This window comes from Carlito syrichta, unplaced genomic scaffold (genome assembly GCF_000164805.1).
Source record: "Carlito syrichta isolate Samal-C Ts95f unplaced genomic scaffold, Tarsius_syrichta-2.0.1 Scaffold315426, whole genome shotgun sequence".
NCBI lineage: Eukaryota > Metazoa > Chordata > Mammalia > Primates > Tarsiidae > Carlito > Carlito syrichta.
The window spans coordinates 124,767-151,847 of NW_007259522.1; the positions used below are offsets into that span (position 1 = coordinate 124,767).

The 27,081-nt window shown below is 37.1% G+C and overlaps 1 protein-coding gene across 1 annotated transcript in view; it reads left to right on the forward strand.

Annotated features, from left to right (window-relative positions):
- Positions 1 to 27,081, forward strand: part of TEX9 (testis expressed 9) — a 62,801-nt gene that overhangs the window by 31,893 nt on the left and 3,827 nt on the right. Inside the window, exon 10 of the mRNA XM_021706321.1 lies at positions 4,509 to 4,643. Coding sequence (XP_021561996.1) covers positions 4,509 to 4,643 — 135 coding nt within the window. The remainder of the gene's footprint in view (positions 1 to 4,508; positions 4,644 to 27,081) is intronic.

Below are 27,081 nucleotides of genomic sequence, written 5' to 3' on the forward strand. Positions count from 1 at the left end.
ATGGGCTCCCATCTCTACTTTGCCACTGAAAGCATTCTTTTTAAAAAAAAAATTTTATTTTAAAGATGTGGGGTACAATTCAAGGTTAGGTATACAAATGTTCATTATATAGGTACCCTTGTTGATGAGTTATGCCTCCCGCTTCGCTGGCAGTTTCCCACTACTGCCAATCTCTCTCCTCCTCACCAGCAGTTTTCCACTATTACTACTTTTCTTATAATATTACAATAATTGTTCAAAGTCTGCTTATGAGTGAGAACATGTGATACTCAGTTCTTTGTTTCTGTGATAGATCACTCAATAGCCAGTCTCTTTCTTATAGTATTATAATAATTGTCCAAGGTCCACTTGTGAGTGAGAACATGTGGTACTCAGTTGTTTTTGTGATAGACCACTCAGTATTATAGACTGTAAGTCCATCCAAGTTGCTGCGAAGTTCATAATTTTGTCCTTCTTTATGGCTGCGTAATATTCCATCATGTATATGTACCACATTTAAAAAAAAATTATTGTAGAGACGAGATCTCGTCAAGTTGCCCGGGCTGGTCTCGAACTCACAGGCTCAGGCAGTCCACTAGCCTCGGCCTCCCAAAGTGCTGGGATTACAGACTGAGTCACCGAACCCGGCCTACCAGATGTTTTTTAATCCATTCCTCTTTCAGTGTGCAGCATGGTTGGTTCTGTGTTTTTGCTATTGTGAATAATACTGCAATAAACATATGTGTGCAGTTATCTTTTTCATAGAGTGATCAAGGTATATCCCCAGGAGGGGGATTGCAGGGTTGTATGGAAGGTTGATTTTTAGATCTTTTAGGAATCGCTGTACTGTTTTCCAAAGAGGCTGTACTAGTTTACACTCCCACCAACAGCCCTTTTTGCCACATCCTCTCCAGCATCTGTTGTTTTCTGAGTTATTGATGATGGCCATCCTGACTGGAGTTAGGAGGTATCTCGGTGTGATTTTAATTTGCATTTCTTTGATGACTAGTGAGGCTGAGCATTTTTTCATGTATCTGTTGGCTGTTCGTATGTTCTTCTTTTGAGAAGTGTCTATTCATATCTTTTGCCCACTTTGTAATGGGGCTGTTTGTTTTTTTCTTTTCAGCACCTAAAACCATCCTTAAAAAGATTACCAGTAGTCTACATTGTAGTTCCTCATACTAATTTGTATCTCAGAGATATCTGACATAGTTTATTACTCCTTCCTTGAAACCATATTTATTTGGCTTTTGGAGTACCGCACTCATGATTTTCTTCCTCATTTTCCTAGCTTTACTTATTGGAGTGCCCTAAGATCAATCTTGGCTCTCTTCTCTGTCTATGTCTACTCCTTAGATGATATCATTCATTTCCATGGCTTTATATACTATCTATATGTTGATCATTCCCACATTTCTATTTCTTGTTCTTCCTTTGTGCCCACTTGATAACTCTGCATGGTATGTTAAACTTCACATGTCCTAAAGGAAGCTTTTGCTTCTCTGTCCTCAGCAAACCTGCTTCTTCTCCTTCTTCCCCTCTCAGAAAAATACATCAACCATTTTTTCAGTCCAAAATTCAAGAGTCATCTTGATTCTTCTCTTCCCCTACATATCCATCTAGCCCATCAACAAGTCCTGTCAATTCTGCCTTCAAAATAAATACAATTAACCATTTCTCAAAACACTCATTACTTTTACCCATCCTCAAGCCACTATATTTTATTTAAACTAGTCCAGTAACCTCCTAGGTTGGTAATACCAGAGTAAGCAGAGTAATCTTTGTAAAATTTAAATCAGATCATCTCTCACACATACTCTTAAAAGTCTCTAAAGTTTTCCTGTATCACTCAGAATAAAATCCAAGTTTATAAGTAGAATTTACAAGGTCCACCTCATCTCTCCCTGCCCAGTTCTCCTTATCTCAAGACCTAACATTTTGCCTGTGTCATTCAGCTGAAACCACACTGACCGTCTAGATGGGTTTGGAATATGTAAGTGGATTCCTGCCTCAGGGTCTTTGTCTTCATTGTTCCTACTGTGGAATTCTTTCCCTAAGATTTTGACTTGAATCATTCCCTTACATCATTTGAAAGACATTCCCTCACCACTTTATTTTAAAAAATTATTCCCTTCCCTCGTTGCCTTGTCCCTTTATTTTTCTTGCTCACCCTTATCATTACCAGATACATATATGTGTATATGTATGTAAGTGTTTGTCATCTTTCTCTTCTTCTAGAATGCAAACTTCATAAAGGGAGGCACCTGGCGCGTAATAAGTGCTTGAGAAATGTGTTGAATAAATGAGTGAAACCTGATAGGTATGGATAATAATAGTCTCAATTTCGAATATGGAAAGAGTCTACCACAGCTGGCATGTTTCTGACTCCCAAGTCCATTCTTTTCCACTTTACTTGTTTCTGGAACCTGATACAATCATTTCTCATGCATTTATTTCGTACCTATTTCTTATCTGGATGACTATAGCATTTTGTGTGACTGATGCAGCATTTACTACATTTTGTCTTGTGCTGTGGCTGATACATGACCCTCTCTTTTCTGCCTGCAGTGCCTTATATGAATGCTTTAAAAATTATGAGAAAATGGTAAAGTATTTCCTTTTGAAGCTCACAGTATTTGAGTTTTAATGTGAAATTTGATTTTCTTCACCTGGCTTTTTTTCTCTTAAAACTAATGCAAAATTCAGGACTTCAGATTTTTCATAAAATTTTTGTCTAGCAGCATGCAAACTGCCTAATTTTTTGTAACAATAGATTTACTTTATTGACTTTTTTCAGGATGAAATCTCTTTCATAACAATATTGGTATCTTGTTGGCACTTAGTAAAAGTTACTTAAGTATGAAAACAAATGTTTTCACAGTTTTGGTAAGGTTTTCCCTTTCTTTAGTGAATATACTCATATACAAAAACTTTATTTCCTACTTTAATACTCTTTTGGCTATCTTTTTTCTTTTTCATGCATCCCAAAAAGGGGGCAGTATTGATTCATGGATGGGGAACATCATGTAGTGAAGGATGGTTTTCATTCTTCTGTGAAGCAGGTTACAAAGTCTCCAGCAGGCAAGAGAAGGGCAAAGATTCATTTCCATTCTTATGAGGAGAGGCTGAAATGAGGCAGCAAGGAATGTGGACTTTGCAGCTAATGAGAATCTTTGCCTTTTCTATGTGAACAGTGAGATAAATCAGGCTAGCTCTTCCTGGAGCTACCACCCACAAAGCTGTGAAGAAGGCTGTGATAGCAGATGGTATCCATACACAGTTTGATTTGTTTAGAAACCTACATAAAGAGCAGCATGTGTTTTGTTTTGTTTTCCCTTAATTACTCAAAGCCAGGGAGATCAGTTTTTAAATAAAAGTAGTGATATAGCCAGGAAAAAAATAAAAGAATACAGACAGCTATATTTTTAACTGTGTCATTTCTGTTATATAATATTTACTAAGTATTTGCTTTGTATAAGGCTCTGGACTAGGCCTTACATTGGGGGACACAAAGAAGAGTGGGTTAAGTACAATAAGTTCAGTTTAATAAACATACCATTAGTACCTTTTATATGCCACTAAAGTGCTGGGAACACAGAAATTAAGACAGACTGTCCTCAAGGAGCTTAAACTATAGTGGATGAAATAAAGGTAATTGATAGTTTCAGTACCACAAAGCAGATATAAGGATAAATGGGTATCAAGGTGCTATAGAAGTTCTGAAGAAAGAGTACTTAATGTAACCTGGGGGAATAGTGAGAGGAAAGGCTTCCTGGAGGTAGGTAAAGCCTTAGGATACAACCCTAGTTGAGTATTAAAAGGTAAGTAGATCCTAGCCAGGTAAAAATGAGGAGTGGAGGGATTGGAGCTGGAGGATGGGTGTGAGAAGACTCAGGCAGGAGTCACCATGGCTATTTGGGAGCAATCCAAGTACTGCTGGTATTGCTGGAAGGAATATCTATGGCAGGAGATTAGACTGGTTGACAGTGCCAGATTATGGTGGAGTAGGGAATTTATGCTGTATGTTCGTTTTTCTTCAGGCACTGACTCTCTTTGCAACAGAATATCCTAGAATATTTGTAGAAATATAGGCCTAAAACCACCCCAGGATGTGGAAAATGATCCATAAGATCTGTTGTTTCAGCTCAGAATTGGGACTTTCCTATAGGGCAACACAGAATGTTCTGTATTTAACAAATATTTTCTTAAATGATATAACCTGTCAAATCTACACAAAAACATTATAAGAGAGTTTGTGTCTTATGTTGGTCTTTTGGGAGATTCCCCAAAGAAGGAACTATAGTTATAAAGAGTTGCTTATAAAAGATATAGAGAGGACAAGTATACTGCATTCTGGGTCAATAAAAAGAGGCAGAAAACTACAAACAAAAAGTAATTTGAAAGCCCAGCTCATGACTATATGTTTTAGGATATATTTTTCTAATACCAATTTGGGCCAAGAAGAGTGGCATATAATATAGTGGCTATATTATATTTATAAATGTTCCATATCTTTTTTTACTATACAGGAATTAGAAAACAAAAGAAGACTGCAAAAACAGGCTGCAACTAGTCAGAGTGCCACAGAGGTTCGCTTGAATAGAGCTCTAGAAGAAGCAGAAAAGTATAAATTGGAGTTAAGTAAATTAAGGCAAAATAACAAGGTATGGAAAAATTGGATAGTTTTTGTAGGGCTCACCTTTGGTAATCTGTTTTATGAAAGTCAAATAATAGTTTTAAAATTATAACTATTGATATCATGGTGAACACTTCTCTTTTCAGAATAAATATATTCATTATCAATATATATATTTTCAATGTTAGGATGGTATGCTTGGCTGTTGCCATAATTGGGTGATGGCACAACTCTTTGGAAGATACATTCATTTCCTCATCCAATAAATTTTCTTGGGTGCCTATATTATATGCCAGATAGTTTTCTAACCTCTGGCAATAGGCAATGGAAGAAAAAGGGTCTTTAGTGTCTCAAGTCTTTTATATCCTTCTCTTGAACCTCAATTTTCTAATATATAATGTGAGGGGCTTTTTACAGGACAGTGGTTCTCAAACTTGAGCATATATCAGAGTCACCTGGAGGGCTTGTTAAAACAGCTGGATTCTCTTCCCAGAGTTTCTGATTCAGTAGGTTTGAAGTGAGGCTTGAGAATTTGCAATTTTAATAGCTCCCAAGTTGATGCTGACACTACTGGTTTTGAAATCACATTTTGATAACCTGTTAGAGAATTTTTGTAAGGATCACCATCAGGTCTCCAGTGTCTAGTCAATGCTTAGCATAGAATTAGCACTTGGTGAGCACTCGGTACCTTAAATATCTGTTGAATAAATGAAGACTCAAATACTCATATGCATGATAGCCCTTTGTAGTTTCCATAAATACTGAATATTAGTTTTGATTCTGTGTTGACTTGAAAGGGTAATAAGTGAACTCCACTGAATGCTCCCTTAGGACAATATTTAATATGTGCATAAACCAATATAATAATTTAAAATCTTACAGTACAGTACCTTGCATGTATGTGACAATGTACACCAGACATGTGAACTGTCTTATGTGATTGGATATGTTCGCATCTTTCAGAGTTTGCAACTTGAAGGTTTGTAGGCAGGGAACTTACTGTTATTGAACAATGACTTGGATAATGAAATTAGGAACCACATTCATTGCATACATAGATAGTACATTTTGAATTAAGTTAGTAACACTTAACAGGAATAGAACAAAACTGACCTTGATATTCCTCCAGTATGTTTAACAGAGGCAAATATGTGACACAGTGACTACAGAGTTTTCAGATATCATCTGTGAGATCATTTATGCTATACCATCAGGCTGTTTTCATGTTCAAGGGCTACCAGTGATGGCATAACTGGGATTTCTTAATAGAAGTTATTAAATGAACAAGTCAGGAAGTCATCTTTACAGACATACCAGCAATTAGCATATTATCAGAGTATTATTTCCAATTTGGTGCATTTTAAAGGAATTTTAAAGAAAATAAAAGGAAGAGAAAGCACCTACATATCAGTTTCTCCTAATTCTGGTTGTTGATTTGATCTCTATATTGTATTAGCATGCACATTAAGAAAGTAGAAAGAAAAATGGTTACCATGACAACAGATTACTCTTCCTTATTCTAGCCAGCCATTTTGAAAATTCAAGTAATAAGGACTTGGCATGTGAACAACTCAGAATCAAACCATCAACCCTTATGAAAACAACTTAGATATGTTCAGGATACAAACTTCTGATCTTAGGTCTGCATTATGGGTAACTGGTTTAAACACAGTGAGATAGTATTTTCTGTAGACAGTACATACTATTTACCATAAAGTTGACATTTGAGATGAGAATTCTTAAATGTAACTTATTTCAGATTTCTGAAAAACTGTGTATATGTCTTAAGCTTTTAATTTTTCAATTATTTTGCCTGTTTCCAAGTTATATCTTTGAGGGGCAATTTTGGGATATGCAATAATTTTTTCCGTGGAGTCCAATCTGTATATAAATTTTCTTTTGTGAGCAGGTATATTTTTTCCATTTTAATTTGTACGTTGCTTCTCATTCTGATTAGACATATAATAATAGTTAATAGGTAATTAAAATTATTCAGGACTATATGCTTTAGAAAATATGACAGGGAAATAGTAAGGTTTCCCAAAAATAGAACAAGATTACCTCATAGTCATCAGAAAGTTAAATATCTACTTAAAAAAATAATAAACTTATTCTCCACAAAGGTTGGGAAACAAGTAATTTGACTTTAAAGTAAGAGTAACATTTGAAATGAAAAGTTCGTCAGCTTAAAGTAGATGCTGTATGAGTGCAGGGGCCCTGTCTTATTCACTAATATGTCCTCAGTGCCTGGTATATAGTAATTGCCTCTGAATACACTGAAGGAAAAAATGATGAAAGTTAATAGTTTAACTGGAATTCTGCTTACAAATAGGACTGACATTGAAGTCCATGTTACTTCATTTAGGAACAAAATTTATAATGCTTCATTAATTCACTTAGATACATTTATAAGGGCCTGGTAGGTATGTGCCAGACCTTTACTAGAGTTTGGAGTTATAAAGATGATAAAAATAGATGTGGTCCCTGTAGTCTTGTACCTTATAGTGGAGTGAATTTGAATGTTTAGTTAACCCAACAAACAAATTAAGATAATTTAGATAATTATTTAATTTAGCTGGGCATGGTGGCTCGCACTTATAATCCCAGCACTTGGGGAGGTGGAGGTGGGAGAATTGCTTGAGTTTCACCAGGCTAGGCTACACAGCATGACCTTGTCTCTACAAAAAATAAAAAAATTAACCGGGCATAGTGGTATGTGTCTGTAGTCTCAGCTACTCAGGTGAAAAAATCACCTGAGCCTAGGAGATCAAAGTGGTGATGAGCCATGATCATGCCACTGCACTCCAGCCTGGGTGGCAGAGTGAGACTCTCCCACTCAAAAACTAGATAATTCATCTAGTTTAGGTAATCCATCAAACTAAACTAAGGTGCAGCTGCAATAAATGCAGTAAAGAGTGCATAGTGTTCTGAGCAGCTAACGAAACCAATATATACCTTTTAAAAATTAATTCTAAACTAAGATCTGAATGTGTAGGAGTTATGTGCCAAGGGAGAGACAATGGACAGAAAGAATAGTATGTAAAAATGGTTCTGTGGCAGGAAAGAAGACATGGTAATGAAAGGCAAGGTTGTATGTGAAGGGAGAGGTGCAAAGTGAGACTTCAAACATGAATAGAGGTCAAACCATGTAGGTCCTTAAACCATGGTTAAGGATTTGGGATTTCACCCAAAAAGAATTGCTTGGAAGGGGGCTGGAATGGTTGCAAATAGACTAATTAAAAGTAGCAGTGTAAGGGAGAGTGGTGTAGCTTGGACTAATGTGATAGTGATAGAAATGGAAAGAAACCAAGTATCAAAAAGTACATTTAGGAGGAAAATCACTAGGGCTCAGTGATGGACTAGATATGGGTTTGTGGGAAAGGGAATCCTAAGGGAGGATTTTTTGACTGTTTTTCAAAACTAAGTATATAGTGCCATTCGCTGAAATAAGAAACACTGGAATAGGTTTGGGAAAGACAATTATGAGCTGTTTTAGAACATGTTGAGTGTGAAGTTATTCTGAGAAATCTTGGAGAAGTCTACATAGAGATTGGAAGATAGAATAGGTGAGAAGAGGGGAGAAACAAGGGCCTCAGACTTACCCTTGAAGATTCTAGTACTTCAAAAGGAGTGGTCAACAGTCTTGAATACCGCTGAGAGGTCAAGTTCTGTGAGAACTAAAAAAAAAATTGTAGGATTTAACAAAACATAAGTGACCTTAGTCAGACATGTTTTGGTAGAGTGATAGGGAAGAAGCCAATTTCAAAGGGGATGAAAAATGAATGCAGGTGAGGAAATGAAGACAGTGAATATACATAATTCCTTTAAGATGCTTAGCTAAAGGGTAGAGCTGGAGGGACATGAAGAGTTGAGTGAATTTTTTTAATGAGTTAATTTACATATAAACATGCACAGATTATGTGTGTGTGATGAGTTTTGGCTGTTATAACATCTGTGTAAGCACTTCAATCGATACATAGTCTGCCCTCCTTATCCATGGGCTCCACATCGGTAGATTCAACCAACCGAGGATCAAAAATATTTGGAAAAGAACAATAAAAAATAAAAAGTGCAACAATAAAAATAATACAAATAAAAAAGCAAAGCAGCATAACTACATAGCATTTACATTGTATTAGGTATTATAAGTAATCTAGAGATGACTTAAAGTGTACAAGAACCTATGTGTAAGTTAAATGCAAATACTATGCCATTTCATATAATGGACTTGAACATCTGTGTATTTTGGTCTCTGCAGGGGGAGAGGGGTTCTGATACCAATCCCCCATAGATACTGAGGGATAAATGTATAGAATATTTTTATTATCCCCAAAAGTTTCCCTTGTATCCCTTTCCAGGTCCCTCTCAGAGATTCTCCTGCTCCAATCTCCCTGTTCTTGAATTTCATACAAACGGAATCACAAGGATGTACTTTTCTGTGACTAGATTCTTTCACTCAGCATGATGTTGAGATTCAGCCATAATATGAGCTCACTTTTCTTGATCAGTCTTGCTAATGAGTCGTCATTAACTTTGGTTTTATTTTTCTGTTGTCTGTTTTCTATTTCACTGAATTCTGCTCCTTGTTCTGTCCTTTTGTCTACTTACTTTGGTTTTAATTTGCTCTTCTATTTTAATTTCTTAAGTTGAAGTCTTAATCGTTGATTTTAAACCCTTCTTCTCTCACAGCATTTAAAGCTACAATTTCCCTTAAAATGCCTTACCATCCCATAATTTTTTATTTGCCTATCTTACCCACACACATGTTGTATAAAATCTGATGAGTTTTGACTACATATTTATCTGTGAAAGAATTACCACAATAAAGATAATGAATATATCCATCATCCTTGAAAGTTTCCTTCTATTCTTTTATCATCCATGCCATTCTCCCTACCCCCCATTCCCAGGCAACTTGTTTGCATTTTCTAGAATTTATATTCTTTTTTAAATGTCACTTCTTTCTTTCTGTACAACTATTTTGAGATTCATCCATGTGGTTGCGTGTGACAACAATTTCTTCAAAAAAATTTTACCCATGGTATGAATATACCAAGTTTGTTCACCAATTCACCTGTTGGACATTTGGGTTGTTTCCAGTCTGGGACTATTTTCATTTTTTTTTTTTTTTAAGTGAGAAAGCAGGATTTATTGAGAGGACAGAAAAGCTCCCACAGCAGGAGGGGACCCGAAGGGGTTGCCCAAGGGGCTATTTTCAATAAAGCTGCCAGCAAAATTCATTATAAATCTTTGTGTGGGGCAACCCACTTGGGTCCCCTCCCACTGAGGGAGTTTTTCTGTCCTCTCAATAAATCCTACTTCCTCCAAAAAAAAAAATCTTTGTGTGGACATATGTTTTCTTTTCTCTTGGGTAAATAACAACAATTCAAGTGTCTGGGCTAAATCATAGCTGTATGTTCAAATGCCCAGCTGTTTTCCAAAATGTACCAGTGTATTTTCTTATCGGTAGTTTATAAAAGTTTCAGCTGTTCCACATCCTCAACACTTGGTATTGTCAGTTTCTAAAATGTCAGATAATCTTGTGGGTGTCTAATAGTTTGTTACTGTGATTTTAATTGTATTTCCCTAGTGCCTAATGTGCCTATTTGTCACCTTAAATATCTTCTTTGGTGAAGTTCTGTACAAATATTTAGCTCATTTAAAAAAAAAATTTTTTTTTTGAGTCAAGTTCTCGCTCTGTAACCCAGGCTGGAGTGTAGTGGTATTCTAGCAATCCTCCTGCCTCCACCTCCCACGTAGCTGGTACTACAAGTGTGCCACCACACCCTGGCTGATTTTTTTTTTTTTTTGGTAGAGCCAGGGTCTCACTATGTTGCCTATGTTCATCTCGAATACTGGGCTCAAGTGACCCTCCTGCCTCTGCCTCCGGAAGTCATGGGTTATGTGTGTAAACCACCATGACTGGCCTAAATTTTTTTAAAAAGTGAACATTAATTTTTAAAAACAGTTTCAGGTTTATAGAAAAATTGCAAAGCTAGTACACAAGATTCATATAAACTCCATACCCAGTTTTTCCTTTTCTTTTTTTGTTTTTTGAGTTGGAGTCTCACTCTGTCACCCAGACTGGAGTACAGTGGCCGCTCCCGGCCACTGCAGCCTCGACCTGCTGGGCTCCGGCGATCCTTCCGCCTCGGCCTTCCAAGTAGCCTGAACTACAGGCACGCGCTACCATGCCCGGCTAATTTTTTTGATTTATTGTAGAGATGCAGTCTCGCCAAGTTGCCCAGGTGGGTCTCGAACCCGCGGGCTCAGGCAATCCACTCACCTCGGCCTCCCAAAGTGCAGGATTACAGGCTGAGCCATCAAGCCCGGCTTTTCCCTATTATTAATGTATACATTACTATGGTGCATTTGTTATCCATACATTATTATTAACTAAAGACCATACTTTATTTAGATTTCCTTAATTTTTACCTCTTTTGTTTATCTTTTAAAAATTGGGTTGTTTGACTTATTATAATACAAGTTGTATGGCTCCTTATATAAACAAGTTGTAGGAGTCTTTTTTTTTCCCCTGAAAGTAGGATTTATTGAGAGAACAGAAAAGCTCCCAGAACAGGAGGGGACCCAAGGGGGTTGCCTGTAAGAGTTCTTTATATTTCCTGACTTCATGTCTCTTATTGGATGTATGCTTTACAAATATCTCACCCCTTGCCTTTTATTTTTGTAACAGTTTTTTAAAGACCAAGTTTTACACTTAGATATATTCAATCTATTTTTTCTTTTATAATTTGAATTTTTTGTGTCCTATTTAAGAAGTCTTTGTAAATCTAAGGTTACTAAGATTTGTTCTTGTCTTTTCATATAGAAGTTGCATAGCTTTCGCTGGTAAACTTAGGTGAGTTTTTCTGTATGATGTGAGATATAAATCATGGTTCGTTTTTTTGTCTATATTCCAGCACTGTTTGTTGAAAAGATTATCCTTTCACCTTTGAATTGCCTTGAGACCTTTGTTGAAAATCAGGTAGTATGGATCTATTTCTGGAACTTCTAGTCCATTGCTTTATATGCCTATCTTTATGCTAACAGTGTACTGTCTTGATTATGGCTTTATAATAAGTCTTGAAATCAGTGAGAGTCCTCCAACTTTATTTTTTTTGTAAATCTCTTGGCTATTTATTCTAGGTCCTTTTCATTTCCACATAAATTTTAGAACTACATTAACTGTTTCTACAAATCCTGTTGGAGTTTTGACTGGCATTGCATATTAAGTGTATAGATCAATTTTGGGAAAATTGACATCTTAATACTGTGTTTTTCAAATCATGAATAGAGAATATCTGTTTATTTAAGCCTTCTTCAGTTTCTCCAAGCAGTATTTTATAGTTTTCAGTATACAAGTCTTGCACATTAAAAAAAAAAAAACTTATCTCTTAGCATTTCATCTTTTTTGATGTTCTTGCAAATGTTTTTTGCATTCCAATTTTCCATTATTTGTTGCTAAAATACAATTTATTTTTATATATTGATATTGTATCCTGTAACTTTTGCTGAACTCTCTTATAGAAGCCTTAGGATTTTCTACACTGACCAAGGATAAGCAAACTTTTTCTGTAAAGGGTTAACTAGTAAATACAATAGCTTTGTGGGCTACATGTAATCTCTTGTTGTGTATTCTTCATTGGTTTTCTTTTTTTAAAAATGTTTAAAAATTTTTAAAAAAATGTTTAGCACCTTTAAAATAAAAAAAATCATTTTTAGTTCACAAGTTGTGGAAAAAAACTAAGATCTGTGAGAAATAGATGTTGAAGTTTGTCACATGCTTTTAATCTATCTATTGAAATAATATATTTTTCTTTTTAAGTCTGTTAATATGATGAACTACATTGGTTGATTTTTTTCAAATGTAAAAAACTTATTTTCCTGGGATACATCCCACTTGGTCATGATACACCCCTTTTATATACTATTGGGTTAGATTTGCAAAAAGTTTTACAGATTTTTTTTTGTATGTATGTATACATGGAAACATAGTTTTAGTCTGTAAAGTCTTCTTGTTTCAGTATTCTTAAAACTTATTTAGTTTTTAGTTTTTTGGTTTTGGTTTTGGTTTCAGGGTAATGGTGCCTTCATCAAATAAAATCGCAGCTCATCTTTCTGCAAAAGCTGAACTTTCTGGAAAAGTTTTTGTGGGGTTAGTAGTATTTTTTCCTTGACTGTCTGGTAGAGTTCACAAGTGAGGGCATCTGAGCCTGAAGTTTTCTTATGGAAAGATTGTATACTTTGAATTCGGTTTATTTAATAGATATGGAAATATTCTTTATAAAGGCTATCTATATTTTATTGTGCTTTAAGGTGTTTGCATCTTTTAAGGAATCTGTCCAGTTTATCTACGTTGTCCAATTTACTAGCATGAAGTTTTAAAAAAAATATTATTTCCTTATTAACCTTTGAATATTCCTCCTACATTCTTGTTTTTTTTCCTCCTCACCCATTCTTGTTTTGGTCATTTGTGTCTACTTTTCCTGATCATTCTTACTAGAGGTTTACTGATTCTGGTTTCATTGATTTTTTTTTTTTCCCATTTTTTATTTTTCTTTTACTTATTTTTGCTCTTTTTTATTATTTACTTCCCTCTCTTTATTTTGGGTTCAGTTTGTTCTTTTTCTCACTTGTTAGAGTAGAAGTGGAAGCTGTCTATTTGAATCCTTTCTTCTTTTCTAATATAAGCATTTAACACTATAAATGTTTTTCTATGAGTTCCTTTAGGTAATTCCCACATAATTTTTTTTTTGTATTTTCATCTTCATACCATTCAGAATACTTCAGAATTTTCTTTTTTATTTTCTCTGTGACTCATGGGTTATTTAGAAGTTTGTCATTTCATTTTCAAACATTTGGGGATTTTCTCAAATATCATTCTGATTGTTTTCTAATTCAATTTCATCATGTACAGAGAATTCATTTGGTCTTATTTGAATTGTTCTAAATTTATGGATACTTGTTTTATGGTCCAGAATATGGTTTAAATTGGTAAATATTCTATGTGTCCTTGAAAGGAATATACATTCTGCATTTGTTGGGTGTAGTATTCTATAAATGTCAATTATGTCAAGTTGCTTGATAGTGTTTTTCAAGTCTTCTGTAGCTTTACTATTTGTGTACTTGTTCTATCAGTGATTAAGAGAGGGATACTGAACTCTGAATAGAATTGTGGATTTGTCTGTTTATCTTTATGATTTTATCAGTTTTTACATCATGTCTTTTGAAATTCAGTTATTAGGTATGTTAACGTTTAGGATTGTTATATCCTCTTGATGAACTGATCCCTTTTATTATTATTTCTCTTCTTTTAATTTCTTGAAATAGTCTGCAATCTGATACAGGTTGAGTATCCCTTATCAGAAATGCTTGGCACTAGAAATGTTTCAGATTTTTTTTGGATTTTGGAATATTTGTGTTATACTTACTGATTGAGCATCCCTAATCTGAAAATCTGAAACCTGGAATGCTCCAGTAAGCATTTCATCTTTGAGCATCATGGTATAGCTCAAAACATTATGCATTTTGGATTTTAGATTTTGGATTAGGGATATTCAACCTGTATTACTTTGATATTTAAGCAACTCAAGCTTTATCTTAACTAGTGTTACGTAGTCTTATCTTTTTTCATCCTTTAACTTGAGGCACCTTTATATCTTCTTGTAGGCAGCATCTAGTTAAGTTATGCTTTTTAAAAAAAATCCAGACTGAGAATCTCTAGCTTTTTAATTGGGATGTTTACACCATTACGTTTAAAGTAATTATTAATATGGTTGGGATTAAATCTGTTAACTAGCTGTTTGTTTTTATTTGACCCAAATATTCTTTCTATTCTTTTTCTGCCTTCTTTTGAATAACATTTTTTAATAATTCAATTTTATCTTTTTATTAGCTTATTATCTGCACTCCTTTGTGTGCATTTTAGCATTTATTGTTTCTTTAACTTTATCACTGTAACTTATCACTTCAAGTAATGTTATAGCATTTTATGTATACTTCCATTACTCTCTCCTGCTCTTCTTGCTACTGTTGTCATATATTTTACTTATATACAAACTCTATACCACATTGTTAATGAAAACACTTTTAATTGTGGTAAACCATACATATAATTTACTCTTGCAGTCCTCTCATCTCTGCCTGCCAAATTGCTGGAATTACAAGCATGAGCCATTGTACCTAGCCACACTCAAACATTTTTCAAGCATACAGTTAAGTAGTGTTACATACATTTTCACTGTTGTGAAACCAATCTCCTGAACTCTTTTTATCTTGCAAAAATTGAAACTCTATACCCATTAAGCAATTCTTCATTTTCTCCTCCCTCTAGCCCCTGGCAACCACCATTGGACCTTTTGTCTCTATTTGACTACTTTAGGTACTACATATAAATGGAATCATACAGTATTTGCCTGCTGTGACTGGCTTATTTCATTTAGCATAATGTTCTCAAGGTTGATCAACACTGTAGCATGTGTCAGAATTTCATTCCCTTTTAAGGCTGAATAATAATCCACTGTATTTATATACCACACTTCGCTGATTCATCCATTGTTGAATACTTGGGTTGCTTCTACCTTGTGGCTAGTGGAAATTGTGCTGCTATGAAGGTATACAGATACCTTATAGAGACCCTGCTTTCAATTCTTTTGGGCATTTATTCAGAAGTGGATGCGGCATCATAGGTAATCTTTTTTCAATTTTTTGAGGAACTGCCATAGTGTTTTCCATAGCGGCTTGTACTATTTCACATTCCTACTGATGGTGCACAAGTGTTCCAATTTCTTCACATCTTTGCCAACATTTGTTATTTTCTGAATTGTTGATAGTAGCCATCCTAATGGGTGTGAGGTGATATTTTGCTGTGGTTTGATTTGCATTTCCCTAATGATTAGTGATATCCTTTCATGTGCTTGTTAGTCATTTGTATATCTTTGGAGAAATGTCTATTAAAGTCCTTTGTCCATTTTTTATTTTATTGACATTGTAGTTGAATTGTAGGAGTTTTTAAAAAATATATTCTGGATATTAACCCCTTGTCAGATATATGATTTATAAATATTTTCTCACATTCTGTAAGTTGCCTTTTCATGCTGTTGACTATATCCCTTGAATGCACAGAAGTATTTAGTTTTGACATAGTCTAGATCAGGGGTCTCCAACCACGGGCCTCGGACTGGTACCAGTCCATGGCCTGTTAGGAACTGGGCTGCATAGCAGGAGGTGAGCTGAGGGTGGGGGCGAAGTGAGCTCCACTTTCTTTCAGATCAGCAGTGGCATTAGATTCTTATAAGAGCAAGAACCCTATTGTGAACTGTGCATGTGAGAGATCTAGGTTGTGCGCTCCCTATGAGAGTCTAATGCTGCTGCTGATCTGCACAATAAATGTAATGCCCTTGAATCATCCTGAAACTTTCCCCCACCCTTCCCCTTTACCTCCCCACATCCGTGGAAAATTGTTTTCCATGAAACCAGTTCCTGATGCCAAAAAGGTTGGGGACTGCTGGTCTAGATTATCTGTTTTTGTTGCTTGTGCTTTTGGTGTCATATCTGAGAAATCCTTGTGGAATCCAAAGTCATGAACCTTTTCCCCTGTTTTCTTCTAAGAGTTTTTATACATTGGTTCTTATATTTAAGCGTTTGATCCATTTGTGTTATTTTTTATATGTGGTATGAGGTTGGGATACAATTTCATTCTTTTGCATATTTCCAGCACTATGGTAAAGAGACTCCTTTACCCATTGAATAGTCTTGGCACTCTAGTCAAAAATCATTTGAGTATACATGTGAGGGTTTATTTTCAGGCTCTGTTCTATTCCATTGATCAGTATGTCTGTCTTTATGCCAACACCACATTGCTTTACTTATTATAGCACTGTAATAAGATTTGAAATTAGGAAATGTGAAACCTCCAAGTTTGTTATTCTTTTTCAAGACTGGTTTGGCTTTTTAGGGTCCTTTGAGATTTCATGTGAATTTAAGGATGTATTTTCTATTTCTGCAAAAATGTTTGGATTTTAAGAGATTGCATTTAATCTATAGATCACTTAGAGTAGTAGTGACATTTTAACAATATTAAGTCTTATAATCCATGAATATAGGATCTCTTTCCATTTATTTTCTTTCTTTCAGCAACATTTTTGTAGTTTTCAGTGTATAAGACCTCCTTTGTTTATTTCTAATTATTTTATTCTTGTTGATACAACTATAAGTTGTTTTCTTTATTTCCTTCTTGGAATGTTATACCTAGTATATAGAATACACATCTCATTTTGTGTTGATTCTGTGTGCTGAAACTTTGCTGAATTCATGCATCAGTTCTGATGGTTTTCTTGTAGAATCTTCAGAATTTTCTACATATAAGTCATGTTGTCAGTGAACAAAGATTATCTTTTTCCTTTCCAATTTGGATGTTTATTTTTATAAAGAAATTTATATTTCTTTTTCTGCCCTAATTGTTCTAGCTAGAAACTTAACAGTAATGTGGAGAACAAAAGTGGCAAAAGAAGGTTTTGTCTCTGATCAGAGGGAAAGCTTTCAGTCTTTCACTAGGGAGTATGATGTTAGCTATGGGCTTTTCATAAATGGCCTTTATTATGTTTAAGTAGTATTCTTCTATGCCTAGTTTGTACATTTTTTTTTTAAATCATGAAAGAGTGTTGAATCTTGTCAAATGTTTTTCTGCATCAACTGACATGATAGTGCTGGGTATTTTTCCCCCTTAATTCTGTTAATGGAATATATGGTTGACCCTTGAACAACATGGGTTTAAACTGTGCAGGTCCAAGAATATTAGATTTTCTTTGCCTCTGCCACTCCTGCAAAGTAAGACCAGTCCTTCCTCTTTCTTCTTCACCTCCTCATCCTATTCATCATGAAGACAATAAGGGCGAAGACCTTTATGATGATTCACTTAATTCACTTACACTTAATGGAAATATATTTTCTCATGATTTTCTTAATACCTTTTTTCTCTAATTTATTGCAAGAATACAATATGTAATACATATAACATACAAAATACATGTTCACTGACTATATTATTGGTAAGACTTCCAGTCAACAGCAGGCTATTAATAGTTAAGTTTTTGAGGAGTCAAAAGTTACACGCAGATTTTTGAATACACAGATGGTTGGCACCCCTAATCCCTGCATTTTTCAAGACTCCACTGTATTGACTTTTGCACATTGAACTATCCTGTTCCAGCAAAAAATCCCACTTGGTCATCATGTATAATCCTTTTAATGTGTTGAATTGGTTTTCTATTATTTTGCTAAGGATTTTTACATCGATATTCATCGGGGATAGTAGTCTGTGGTTTTTTCTGTAGTATCCTTGTCTGGCCATGGTGTCTAATTAATGCTGGCCTCATAGAATGAGTCTGAAAGTATTCCATTTTTTTCAATTTTTTGAAAGTACATGATTTGAACGTGATTGGTGTTAATTCTTCTTTAAATGTTTGGTAGAATTGACCAGCAAAGTCATCTATTCCTGGACTTTTCTTTGTTGGGAGGTTTTTGACTACTGATTCCTCCTCCTTACCAGTTATAGGTCTGTCCAGAATTTCTGTTTCTTTATTCAGTTTTGGTAGGCTGTGTGTTTCTAAGAATTAATGTGTTTCATCTAGGTTATCTAACTTACTGGCTACATAATATTCATGTCCATAATATTCTCTTATCCTTTTTATATCTGTAAAATTGGTTATAATGCCCCCTCTCTCTCACTTCTGATTTTGGTTATTTCAGCCCTTCCCCCCCATCAGTCTAGCTAAAGGTTTGTCAATTTGTTGATCTTTCTTTTCTATTCTCTAATTCATTCATCTCTGCTCTAATTTTTATTATTTCCCATTTTCACTAGCTTGGATTTAATGTGTAAAAGTTAGGTTGATTTGAGAACTTTCTTTTTCCTAATGTAACTGTTTACAGCTATGAGATTCCCTCTTAGCTGTGCTTATACTCTTTCCCATAATTTTTGGTATATTGTGGCAGTGTTTTCATTTGTCTCGAGATATTTTCTCATTTCCCTTGTGATTTCTTCTTTGACCCATTCATAGTTAGAGTGTGTTAATTCCCACATATTTGTGGGTTTTCCAAGTTTTCCTTCTGTTATTGACTTCTAGTTTCATTCCACTGTGATTGGAAAGTATACTTTATATGGTTTTGACCTTTTAAAATTTAGTAAGGGTTTTGTGTCCTACCATGACCTATCCTGGAATGTTCCACGTGCACTTGAGAAAACGGTATTTTGCTGTTGTTGGGAGGAGTATTCCATATGTCTCTTAGGTCTAACTGGACTCTAGGGTTGTTCATGTCCTCTGTTTCCTTTTCTTTTTTAAAAAAAGAAAATAAATTTTCTTTATTTTAATAGCTTTAGTGGTACAAAGGATTTGGGTTATATGGCTGCTTTGTTTAGTGGTGTAGAAGTCTAGGCTTTAAGTGTATCCATCACCCTCATTAGTGCACATTGCACTCAACAGATAACTTTTCATTCCTTCCCCCTTTCCCATTTTCCTGCTTCTGAGTCTCCAGTGTCCTTCATGCCATTCTATATGCCTTTGCAGACCTTTAGCTTAGCTCCAATTTATAAGTGAGATGAGGTATTTGGTTTTCCATTCCTATTACTTCACTTAGGATAATGGTCTCCAATGCCATCCAAGTTGCTGCAAAAGATACTATTTCGTTCTTTTTGATAGCTGAATAGTATTCTATGTTATATGGGTACCACATTTTCATTATCCCACAGATCAGTTCAAAAGCCCTGTCTTCAAGTTCTGAGATCCTTTCTTCTACTTGGCCCAGTATACTTTAAAACTTTTCACTACGTTTTGTACTTCCCTGAGTCTTTCATTTCCAGAAGTTCAGATTTTTAAAGTATCTATTTCTTTTGAGAATTTTCCTTCATGTCCTGAATGGCTTTTTAATAACTTTATGGTGGTTTTCGACTTTCTCTTGGGTCTCATTGAGCAATTTTATAATCAACCTTTTGAATTGTTTCTACAATGTCAGAGATTTCATTTTGGTTAGAATCCACTGCTTAAAGAGTTAGTGTGGTCTTTTAGGGAAGTTAAAAAACTGTTGTTGTTGTTTTTTTAATTTCCAGGATTATTTTTCTGGCTTCTTCTCACGTGAGTAGACTGTTTATTCTTATTATTGTTAAATTTGTCTTTCAGATTTTTTTTCTTTCCTTAAGGATGTGACTTTAATGTATATGCTTTATGCTCATCTAAGCTTTGGTTCTGGGTGTTTTGTGTGGCAAGGGTTCTGTATATATTTCTTGGTTATAGAGAATCTTTGTGTGTTAGCTTTCTCAGATGCTGTTTGTAGTAGAAAATATTGGGTATGTGTGTAGGTTCACTGTCTTCTTTAGGTCTAGAATACCACAGGACTAATGAAGTTTATCTTGTTCCCCAGTGGCATGGTATGCTCTTTTTTCTTTCCCAGTATTTCTCTCTGGGTTGAGCCATTCAGTCTTCAGGCTGTGAGGAGGCACTTGTGGGTGAGAACTAGATGCAGCTGAAGCAGGTGGTTATATGCAGTCCTCCTAAGATGGGCTAGAACTTGCCCTTGATAGAGGCAGTTGGGGAAGCTGCCAGTGAGATGCACTAAGGTCTTTGCTGGGGGAGTCCAGGAGCCCTTGGCTCCACCGGTAGACTGGCCAGGAAATAGTCCATTTTTCTGTTACGCCCCTGTCCTGTTGTTTTGGGTTTTCAGATCAGACATGCACCTCTGTGCATCTGTAGTAGTGCTAGCATTCCATGTAGAGAGGGAGTGCGTTCTACCTCTTGTGCAAACCTGAGCCAGAAGGGTACACCTCCTGTGAGGTTGCAGTTACTCCAAAATGTTACAGAAAGGTCATCAACAGGTACGCTTGCACTGAGCTCCCCTAAAGCAAGCACATGACTGCATTGGTGGGCAAGGGGATGGAGAAGTGCCCCTTTTCAAGACCCTTCACAGGCACCAGGTCAGCTCAACTGCTGGGGCAGATCCACCACCTTCTCTAACTGAGCCAGCATTGTGTCTATGTCTCTGCTGAAAGAAACTTCCCTCAGGCAGGGAGTTATGGGACACAAAGAAGGCTGCACTCTGGATTTATTCATCCCATGCATGGTCTCCTGATGTGGTGCACTCCCCTTCCCCTGGGAGGGGTTAATCCATTAGAATTCAACCACTGTGAGTCCTTGCAGCTCTTCTGGGTCTAGCTGCCCTGTGGGGCTGCCAGAGTTCAGCTGGTGTTGGGAGCGGGGGTGGGGGGGTGGGGGGTCCTGCATCAATCAATCAACCAGTCACTTCAATCAGTGATGTGAAGGCGCAAGGATTAAATTCTAAGGAGAGTTGGTCACTGATGTCTCTGGAGAAGAAATAAGATACCTTGGACTGTGGACTAGTCTACAAGATGTGCAGTGACATGGGCTTTGCTCTTATCTCCTGAGGGAAGGGGTGATGTTAGGTAGAACTGAGTCAAGCTGACTAGTTCTCTGGGTGCTCAGTGGCAGGTGCAAGCACCAGCTCTAATGGGACTGGCAGGGGGATGGTGTAGACTCTGAGGCTTTTCTTGGTTGTTTATAGCCTTAGTGTTGTGGTTTTCTCAATTGCCAGCTGTGGCGGTGCTGTGCTGGGTATATACACAGGCTCAGGGTCTCCTGAGTGGCCAGGGCTGCTTGGATAGTGATGTTAGCTGAGGTATGGGAACAGACCTTCCCAAGGGCTGTTATTATATTGGATGTTGTCATGGGCTGCTCCAGTTGACCCTGGCCAGGAGTTGGTGCCTCCAGGAGACAGCCACCTGCAGTGGTGGCTGTGGGCTTTCTGCATGGTCTTTTTTGCTCCAGAGAAGTCCACAGATGACCCAAGGGGGATGATCAGGGTCATGCAGACTCACAGAGTTCCCAGTTCATATTGAGCATTTGAGGGGGTGGGAGAAAAAAGCTGGTTGGGTGGGCTAGATCAGACAGGTCCACATTGGACCTTCCCATCTGTGTGTGATTGGCAACCCCCATTGGGAATCAGGAGGGGGAGGGGGGTCCCTGGTCACTGTGGCAACACCACAGGAATAGCAGAGCCATTTCTGTTGCACAGGGTGGCAGGTTCCACCCAGCTCCCCTCCCTTTGACTCAGGGAGTCCTTGCTCTTAACTCAAAGTTGCATTCAGCAACAAGTTCTCTCGCCACAGCTTGTCTCAAATTGAAACTGCCAGCAGCAGTGGAATTTGCCTTTGGGGCAAATGAAACTGCCAGGTCTTCCGGTTTCCTCCTGGGCCTGGGAGCGGGCCTGCAGAGCAGATCGCAGATATTAATTTCTCAAGGGAAGGCTCAGCTTCCTTCAGATTGCCTGCATAGCTCCACATGGGTTCTGGCAGCGTGTAGCTGTGCAGTATCCAGGCCTTTCTTGTGGCTCAAGGGAGCTCCCAAGTCCATGGCAGGAATGCCAAGCCCCTGATTATCCACACTCACCTTCTTCTCATGTATAGAGGCTGCTCGCTGTTTCCAGTGCACCCTGTGGGTTTGGCTGCTTCTCTGTGGGTTGTGGGATACATCCTAGGTCTTCTCCTGCTGATTGCAGGGGGTGTCTTTCTTCCTTGGTTTGCTCCATGAGAGAGGCACAAGCCAGCTGCTTCTAGTTGGCCATCTTGCCCTTCCCCTTGCAGGCTGGCTCAGTTTACAGTTAAAGTTATTGGGAAGGACTTCCTGTTGCCATTTTATTGTTTTCTGTATGCCTCATAGAAAACATTTCCTCTCTTATTGCCTTCCTTTGTGTTGAGTTTTTGTAATGACACATTTTGGTTCTTTTCTCATTTCTTTTTGTGTACATTCTATAGATATTTTCTTTGTGGTTATCATGAGAATAACCATAAAACATTCTAAAGTTATAGCAATCTATTTTAAGCTGATAGCAACTTCAATCACATATAAAGACTACTTCTTTTTTTTTTCTTTTTTATACTCAATATTTTTTATAATGATATTATGGGGTACAGTTAAGGGTTAGGTATACAAATATGCTTCTTTGTTCAGGCACCCTTGTTGATAAGAGGTATCTCCCCATCCCCAGACAGATATTTACCACTGTTAATCCCATCTCCCTTCCCCTCCCCGCCATAGTTTCCCACCACTGTCAGTCATTTTCTTATAGTATTACGTTGGATATTCAAGGTCCACTATATGAGTGAGAACATGTGATACTCAGATCTTTGTTTCTGTGAGAGGTCACTCAGTATTATAGACTCTAGTTCCATCCAGGTTGCTGTGAAATTCATGATTTTGTTCTTTTTTATGGCTGTGTAGTATTCCATCATGTATATGTACCACATTTTTTTAAATCCAGTCCTCTTTTGATGGACAGCATGGTTGCTTCCAGGTTCTTGCTATTGTGAACAATGCTGCGATAAGCATACGTGTACAGGTATCTTTTTTATAGAGTGAATTGAGTTCTTCCGGGTATACTCCCAGTAGGGGGATTGCAGGGTCATGTGGGAGGTCAATATTTAGAGCTTTTAGGAATCGCCATACTGTTTTCCACAGAGGTTGCAGTAGTTTGCACTCCCACCAACAGTGTAGAAGTGTTCCCTTTTCGCCATACCCTCTCCAGCAACTGTTATTTTTTGAGTTGATAATTGCCATTCTGACTGGAGTTAAGTGGTATCTCAGTGTGGTTTTGATTTGCTTCTCTCTGATGATTAGTGAGGTTGAACATTTTTTCATGTGTCTATTGGCTGCTCGGATGTCTTCCTCTGAGAAGTGTCTGTTCATGTCTTTTGCCCACTTTATAATGGGATTGTTTTTTTCTTTTCAGCACATTTGAGTTCCTTGTACATCCAGACCTGGAGTTGGCAAATGCTTTTTTTCCCAGTCTGTAGGTTGTCTCCCTGCTCTCTTGATAGTTTCTTTGGCTTTGCAGAAGCTTGTCAGTTTATTGAGGTCCCACTTCTCTATCTTCTCTCTTATGGCCTGTGGGTTTCGGGTTTTGTTCAGGAATTGGATGCCAGTTCCAATTTCCATGAAGGTATGTCCTTCATTTTCTAAGGTTCTTATGGTTTGAGGTTTTACATTTAGGTCTCTGATCCATTTAGAGTTAATTTTTGTGTATGAGGATAGATAGGGGTCCTGTTTCAATCTTCTGCATGTGGTCAGCCAGTTTTCCCAGCACCATTTACTGAATAGGTTCTCCTCTCCCCAGTGGTAGGTGGTGGAGGCTTTGTCGAAAATGAGTTGGTTGAAAATTGAGGTTTTGCTTCTTGAATCTCAATTCTCTTCCATTGATCGATATGCCTCTTCCTGTACCAATACCAAGCTGTTTTGATGATTGTAGCTTTATAGTAAAGTTTGAAGTCTGGTAATGTGATACCACCTGCTTTGTTTTTTTTTGCTGAGGATTTTTCTGGCTGTTCTTGGTCGTTTGTGTTTCCATATGAATTCCTATGTTGTTTTTTTCTAGGTCTGAGAAGAATGTTGCTGGTAATTTGATGGGTATTGCATTAAATCTGTAGATTGCCTTAGGTAGGAAGAATCTTCACAATGTTGATTCTTCTAATCCATGAGCATGGGATATTTTTCACTTGTTTGTGTCATCTTTGATTTCTTTGAGCAGCGTTTTGTAGTGTTCATTGTAAAGGTCTTTCACGTTTCTGGTTAGGAAGATGCCAAGGTATTTCATTTTTTTTGTGGCTATTGTGAATGGAATTGTGGTTTTTATTTGGGTTTCTGTTTGTTTATTATTGGTGTAAAGAAATTTAATTGTCTTTTGCACATTTATTTTATATCCTGAGACTTTGTTAAAGTCCTTTATCAGTGTAAAGAGTTTTTTGACAGATTCTCTTGGGTTTTCAAGGTACACAATCATGTCATCTGCAAAGAGAGAGAATTTGACGTCCTCTTTTCCTATTTGAATACCCCTGATTGCCTTCACTTCTCTGCTCTAGCCAGGACTTCCAATACTATATTGAACAGGAGGGGTGAAAGTGGGCATCCTTGTCTTATTCCAGTTTTCACGGGAAATGGCTCCAATTTTTGTCTGTTTAGGAGTATGCTGGCTGTGGGTTTCTCGTAGATGGCTTTTACTATTTTGAGGTATGTTCCCCGTATGCCTAGATGCTTGAAGGTTTTTATCAAGAAGGGGTGCTGGATTTTATCAAAAGCTTTTTCTGCATCTAATGATAAAATTATGTGGTTTTTGTATAAAGACTACTTCTTTACAGCCCCCCTCACTTTGTGTTACTTTATATATGAAGTATCCATTAACTGTTTATATCTTTATATATGAAGTATCCATTAACTGTAGTAACTTTTTATGCTTTTGTCTTTTAAATTATATAAAATAATTCATAGTAGAGTTAGCCAAAATTCCAATCATACAGGTCTTTGTATTTGTTCCCATATTTACGTTTATGGGAGACTGTCATAGTTGCATATGCCTTTGAGCTATTGTCTAGCATTCTTTGTTTCAACTTTAAAAAGTCCCTTTATCATTGTGTAGGGAAGGCAGTGGTAATGACTCCCTTGGCTTTTATCTCGGAATGTTTTAATTTCTTCATTTTAAAAAAATTTTGATATTTTAGCTCAGGAGGTACTACATGTGTGTGTGCATTACATGGACATATTGTATAGTGGTGGGGATTGGGTCTTAGGTCTTCGTTTTTGAAGGACACTTTTGCTGGATATTCTTATTGGAAGTTTTTTTTCCCTTTCATCACTTTATGTATATCACTCTACTGCCTTCTGGCTTGCAAGGTTTCTGCTGAGAAATCTATTGATAATCTTACAGTGCATATGATGAATCATTTTTCTCTGGTTGTTACCAAAATTTTCTCTTCATCTTTGACTTCTGACTTATTGTAATGTGTCTAACTGTGGGCCTTTTTGAGTTTATCCTACTTGGAGTTCATGGAGCTTTTTGTTATTGTATATCCGTTTACTAAATTGGGCAACTTTCAGCTATTATTTCTTTAAGTGAGCTATTTGCCCTCTTTTCTCTTCTGAGATTACAATAATGTATATATTGGTCCACTTGATGGTGTCCTTATAAGACTTCTAGCCACTGTTCACTTTTCTTTTTTCTTTTTGCTCCTCTGACCTGATCATTTCAAATGACCTGTCTACAGGTTCACTCATTCTTTCTTCTATCAGTTTAATCTGCTGTTAAACCCTTCAAATGAATTTCAGTTGTTGTATTTTTCAGCTTCAGATTTTTTTTTTTTTTTTTTTTGAGTTGGAGTCTCACTCTGTTGCCCAGACTGGAGTGCAGTTGCCGCTCCCGGCCACTGCAGCCTCGACCTGCTGGGCTCCAGCGATCCTTCCACCTCACCAAGTAGCTGGATCTACAGGCGTGCACTACCACGCCCGGCTGATTTTTGATTTATTGCAGAGATGAGGTCTCAGCCAAGTTGCCCAGGTGGGACTCGAATCCATGGGTTCAGGCAATCCACTCACCTCAGCCTCCCAAAGGCGCGGGATTACAGGCTGAGCCATCGAGCCCGGCTTCAGATTTAAAAAAAAAAATATTTTCTTTGTTGCTATTCTCATCTTGTTCATATATAGTTTTCTTGATTTCATTTAGTTGTCAGTATTCTTCTTCAGCACGTGGAGCATATTTATATTAGTTGTTTTAAAGTCCTTGTCAAAGAAGTCAAAGGCCTTTGTTCCTTTAGGGTCAATCTGTAAATACTTATTTTGTTCCTTTAATGGTCCATGTCTCCCTGTTTCCTCATATGTCTCATGATCTTATGTTGAAAAATGGGCATTTGATAAAACAGCTGCTTCTTCCAGTCTTGCAAACTGGCTGCATATAGGGAAAAAGACCTTCACTCATCAGCATGGCATAAAGGCTTAGGGTCCCCTAAAACCTTTTCTGGGAATGTATCTTCCCTGGGCCTGTGTGTGTGCTTTAATTCCATTTTCCCATAAACATGGCTGTTTTTATTTTATCTTATTTATTTTTTTGAGTTGAGTCTCACACTGTCACCCAGGCTGGAGTGCAGTGGCACTCTCACGGCCACCCTAGCATCGACCTGCTGGGCTCTGGCGATCTTTCCCCTCAGCCTTCCAAGTAGCCGGAACTACAGGCGCGTGCTACCACACTTAGCTAATTTTTGATTTATTGTAGAGATGAGGTCTTGCCAAGTTGCCTGGGCTGGTCTTGAACCCGCGGGCTCAGGCAATTCATTCACCTCAGCTCCCAGAGTGCTGGGATTACAGGCTGAGCCACCGAGCCCAGCCACGGCTGCTTTTAAATGTTCTAATTTCCTAAGAGTCTCATCCTTGTTTCTCAGGCTGTATCTATAAGCTGTATTGTATTCCATACCCATAATTTCTTGCTACCAGGTTCCTGCAGTTCTGCAGACTCACTGCACTTAAATGAACCTACTGTTCCCATTAGTGCTTTGTGTTGGGAGAGACAGATACAAGTCCCTCCAGAAGTCCCTGGAAAAGTCAGAGAGTTGAAAGCAAGTTCCACTCTTTTCTTTTCATTTC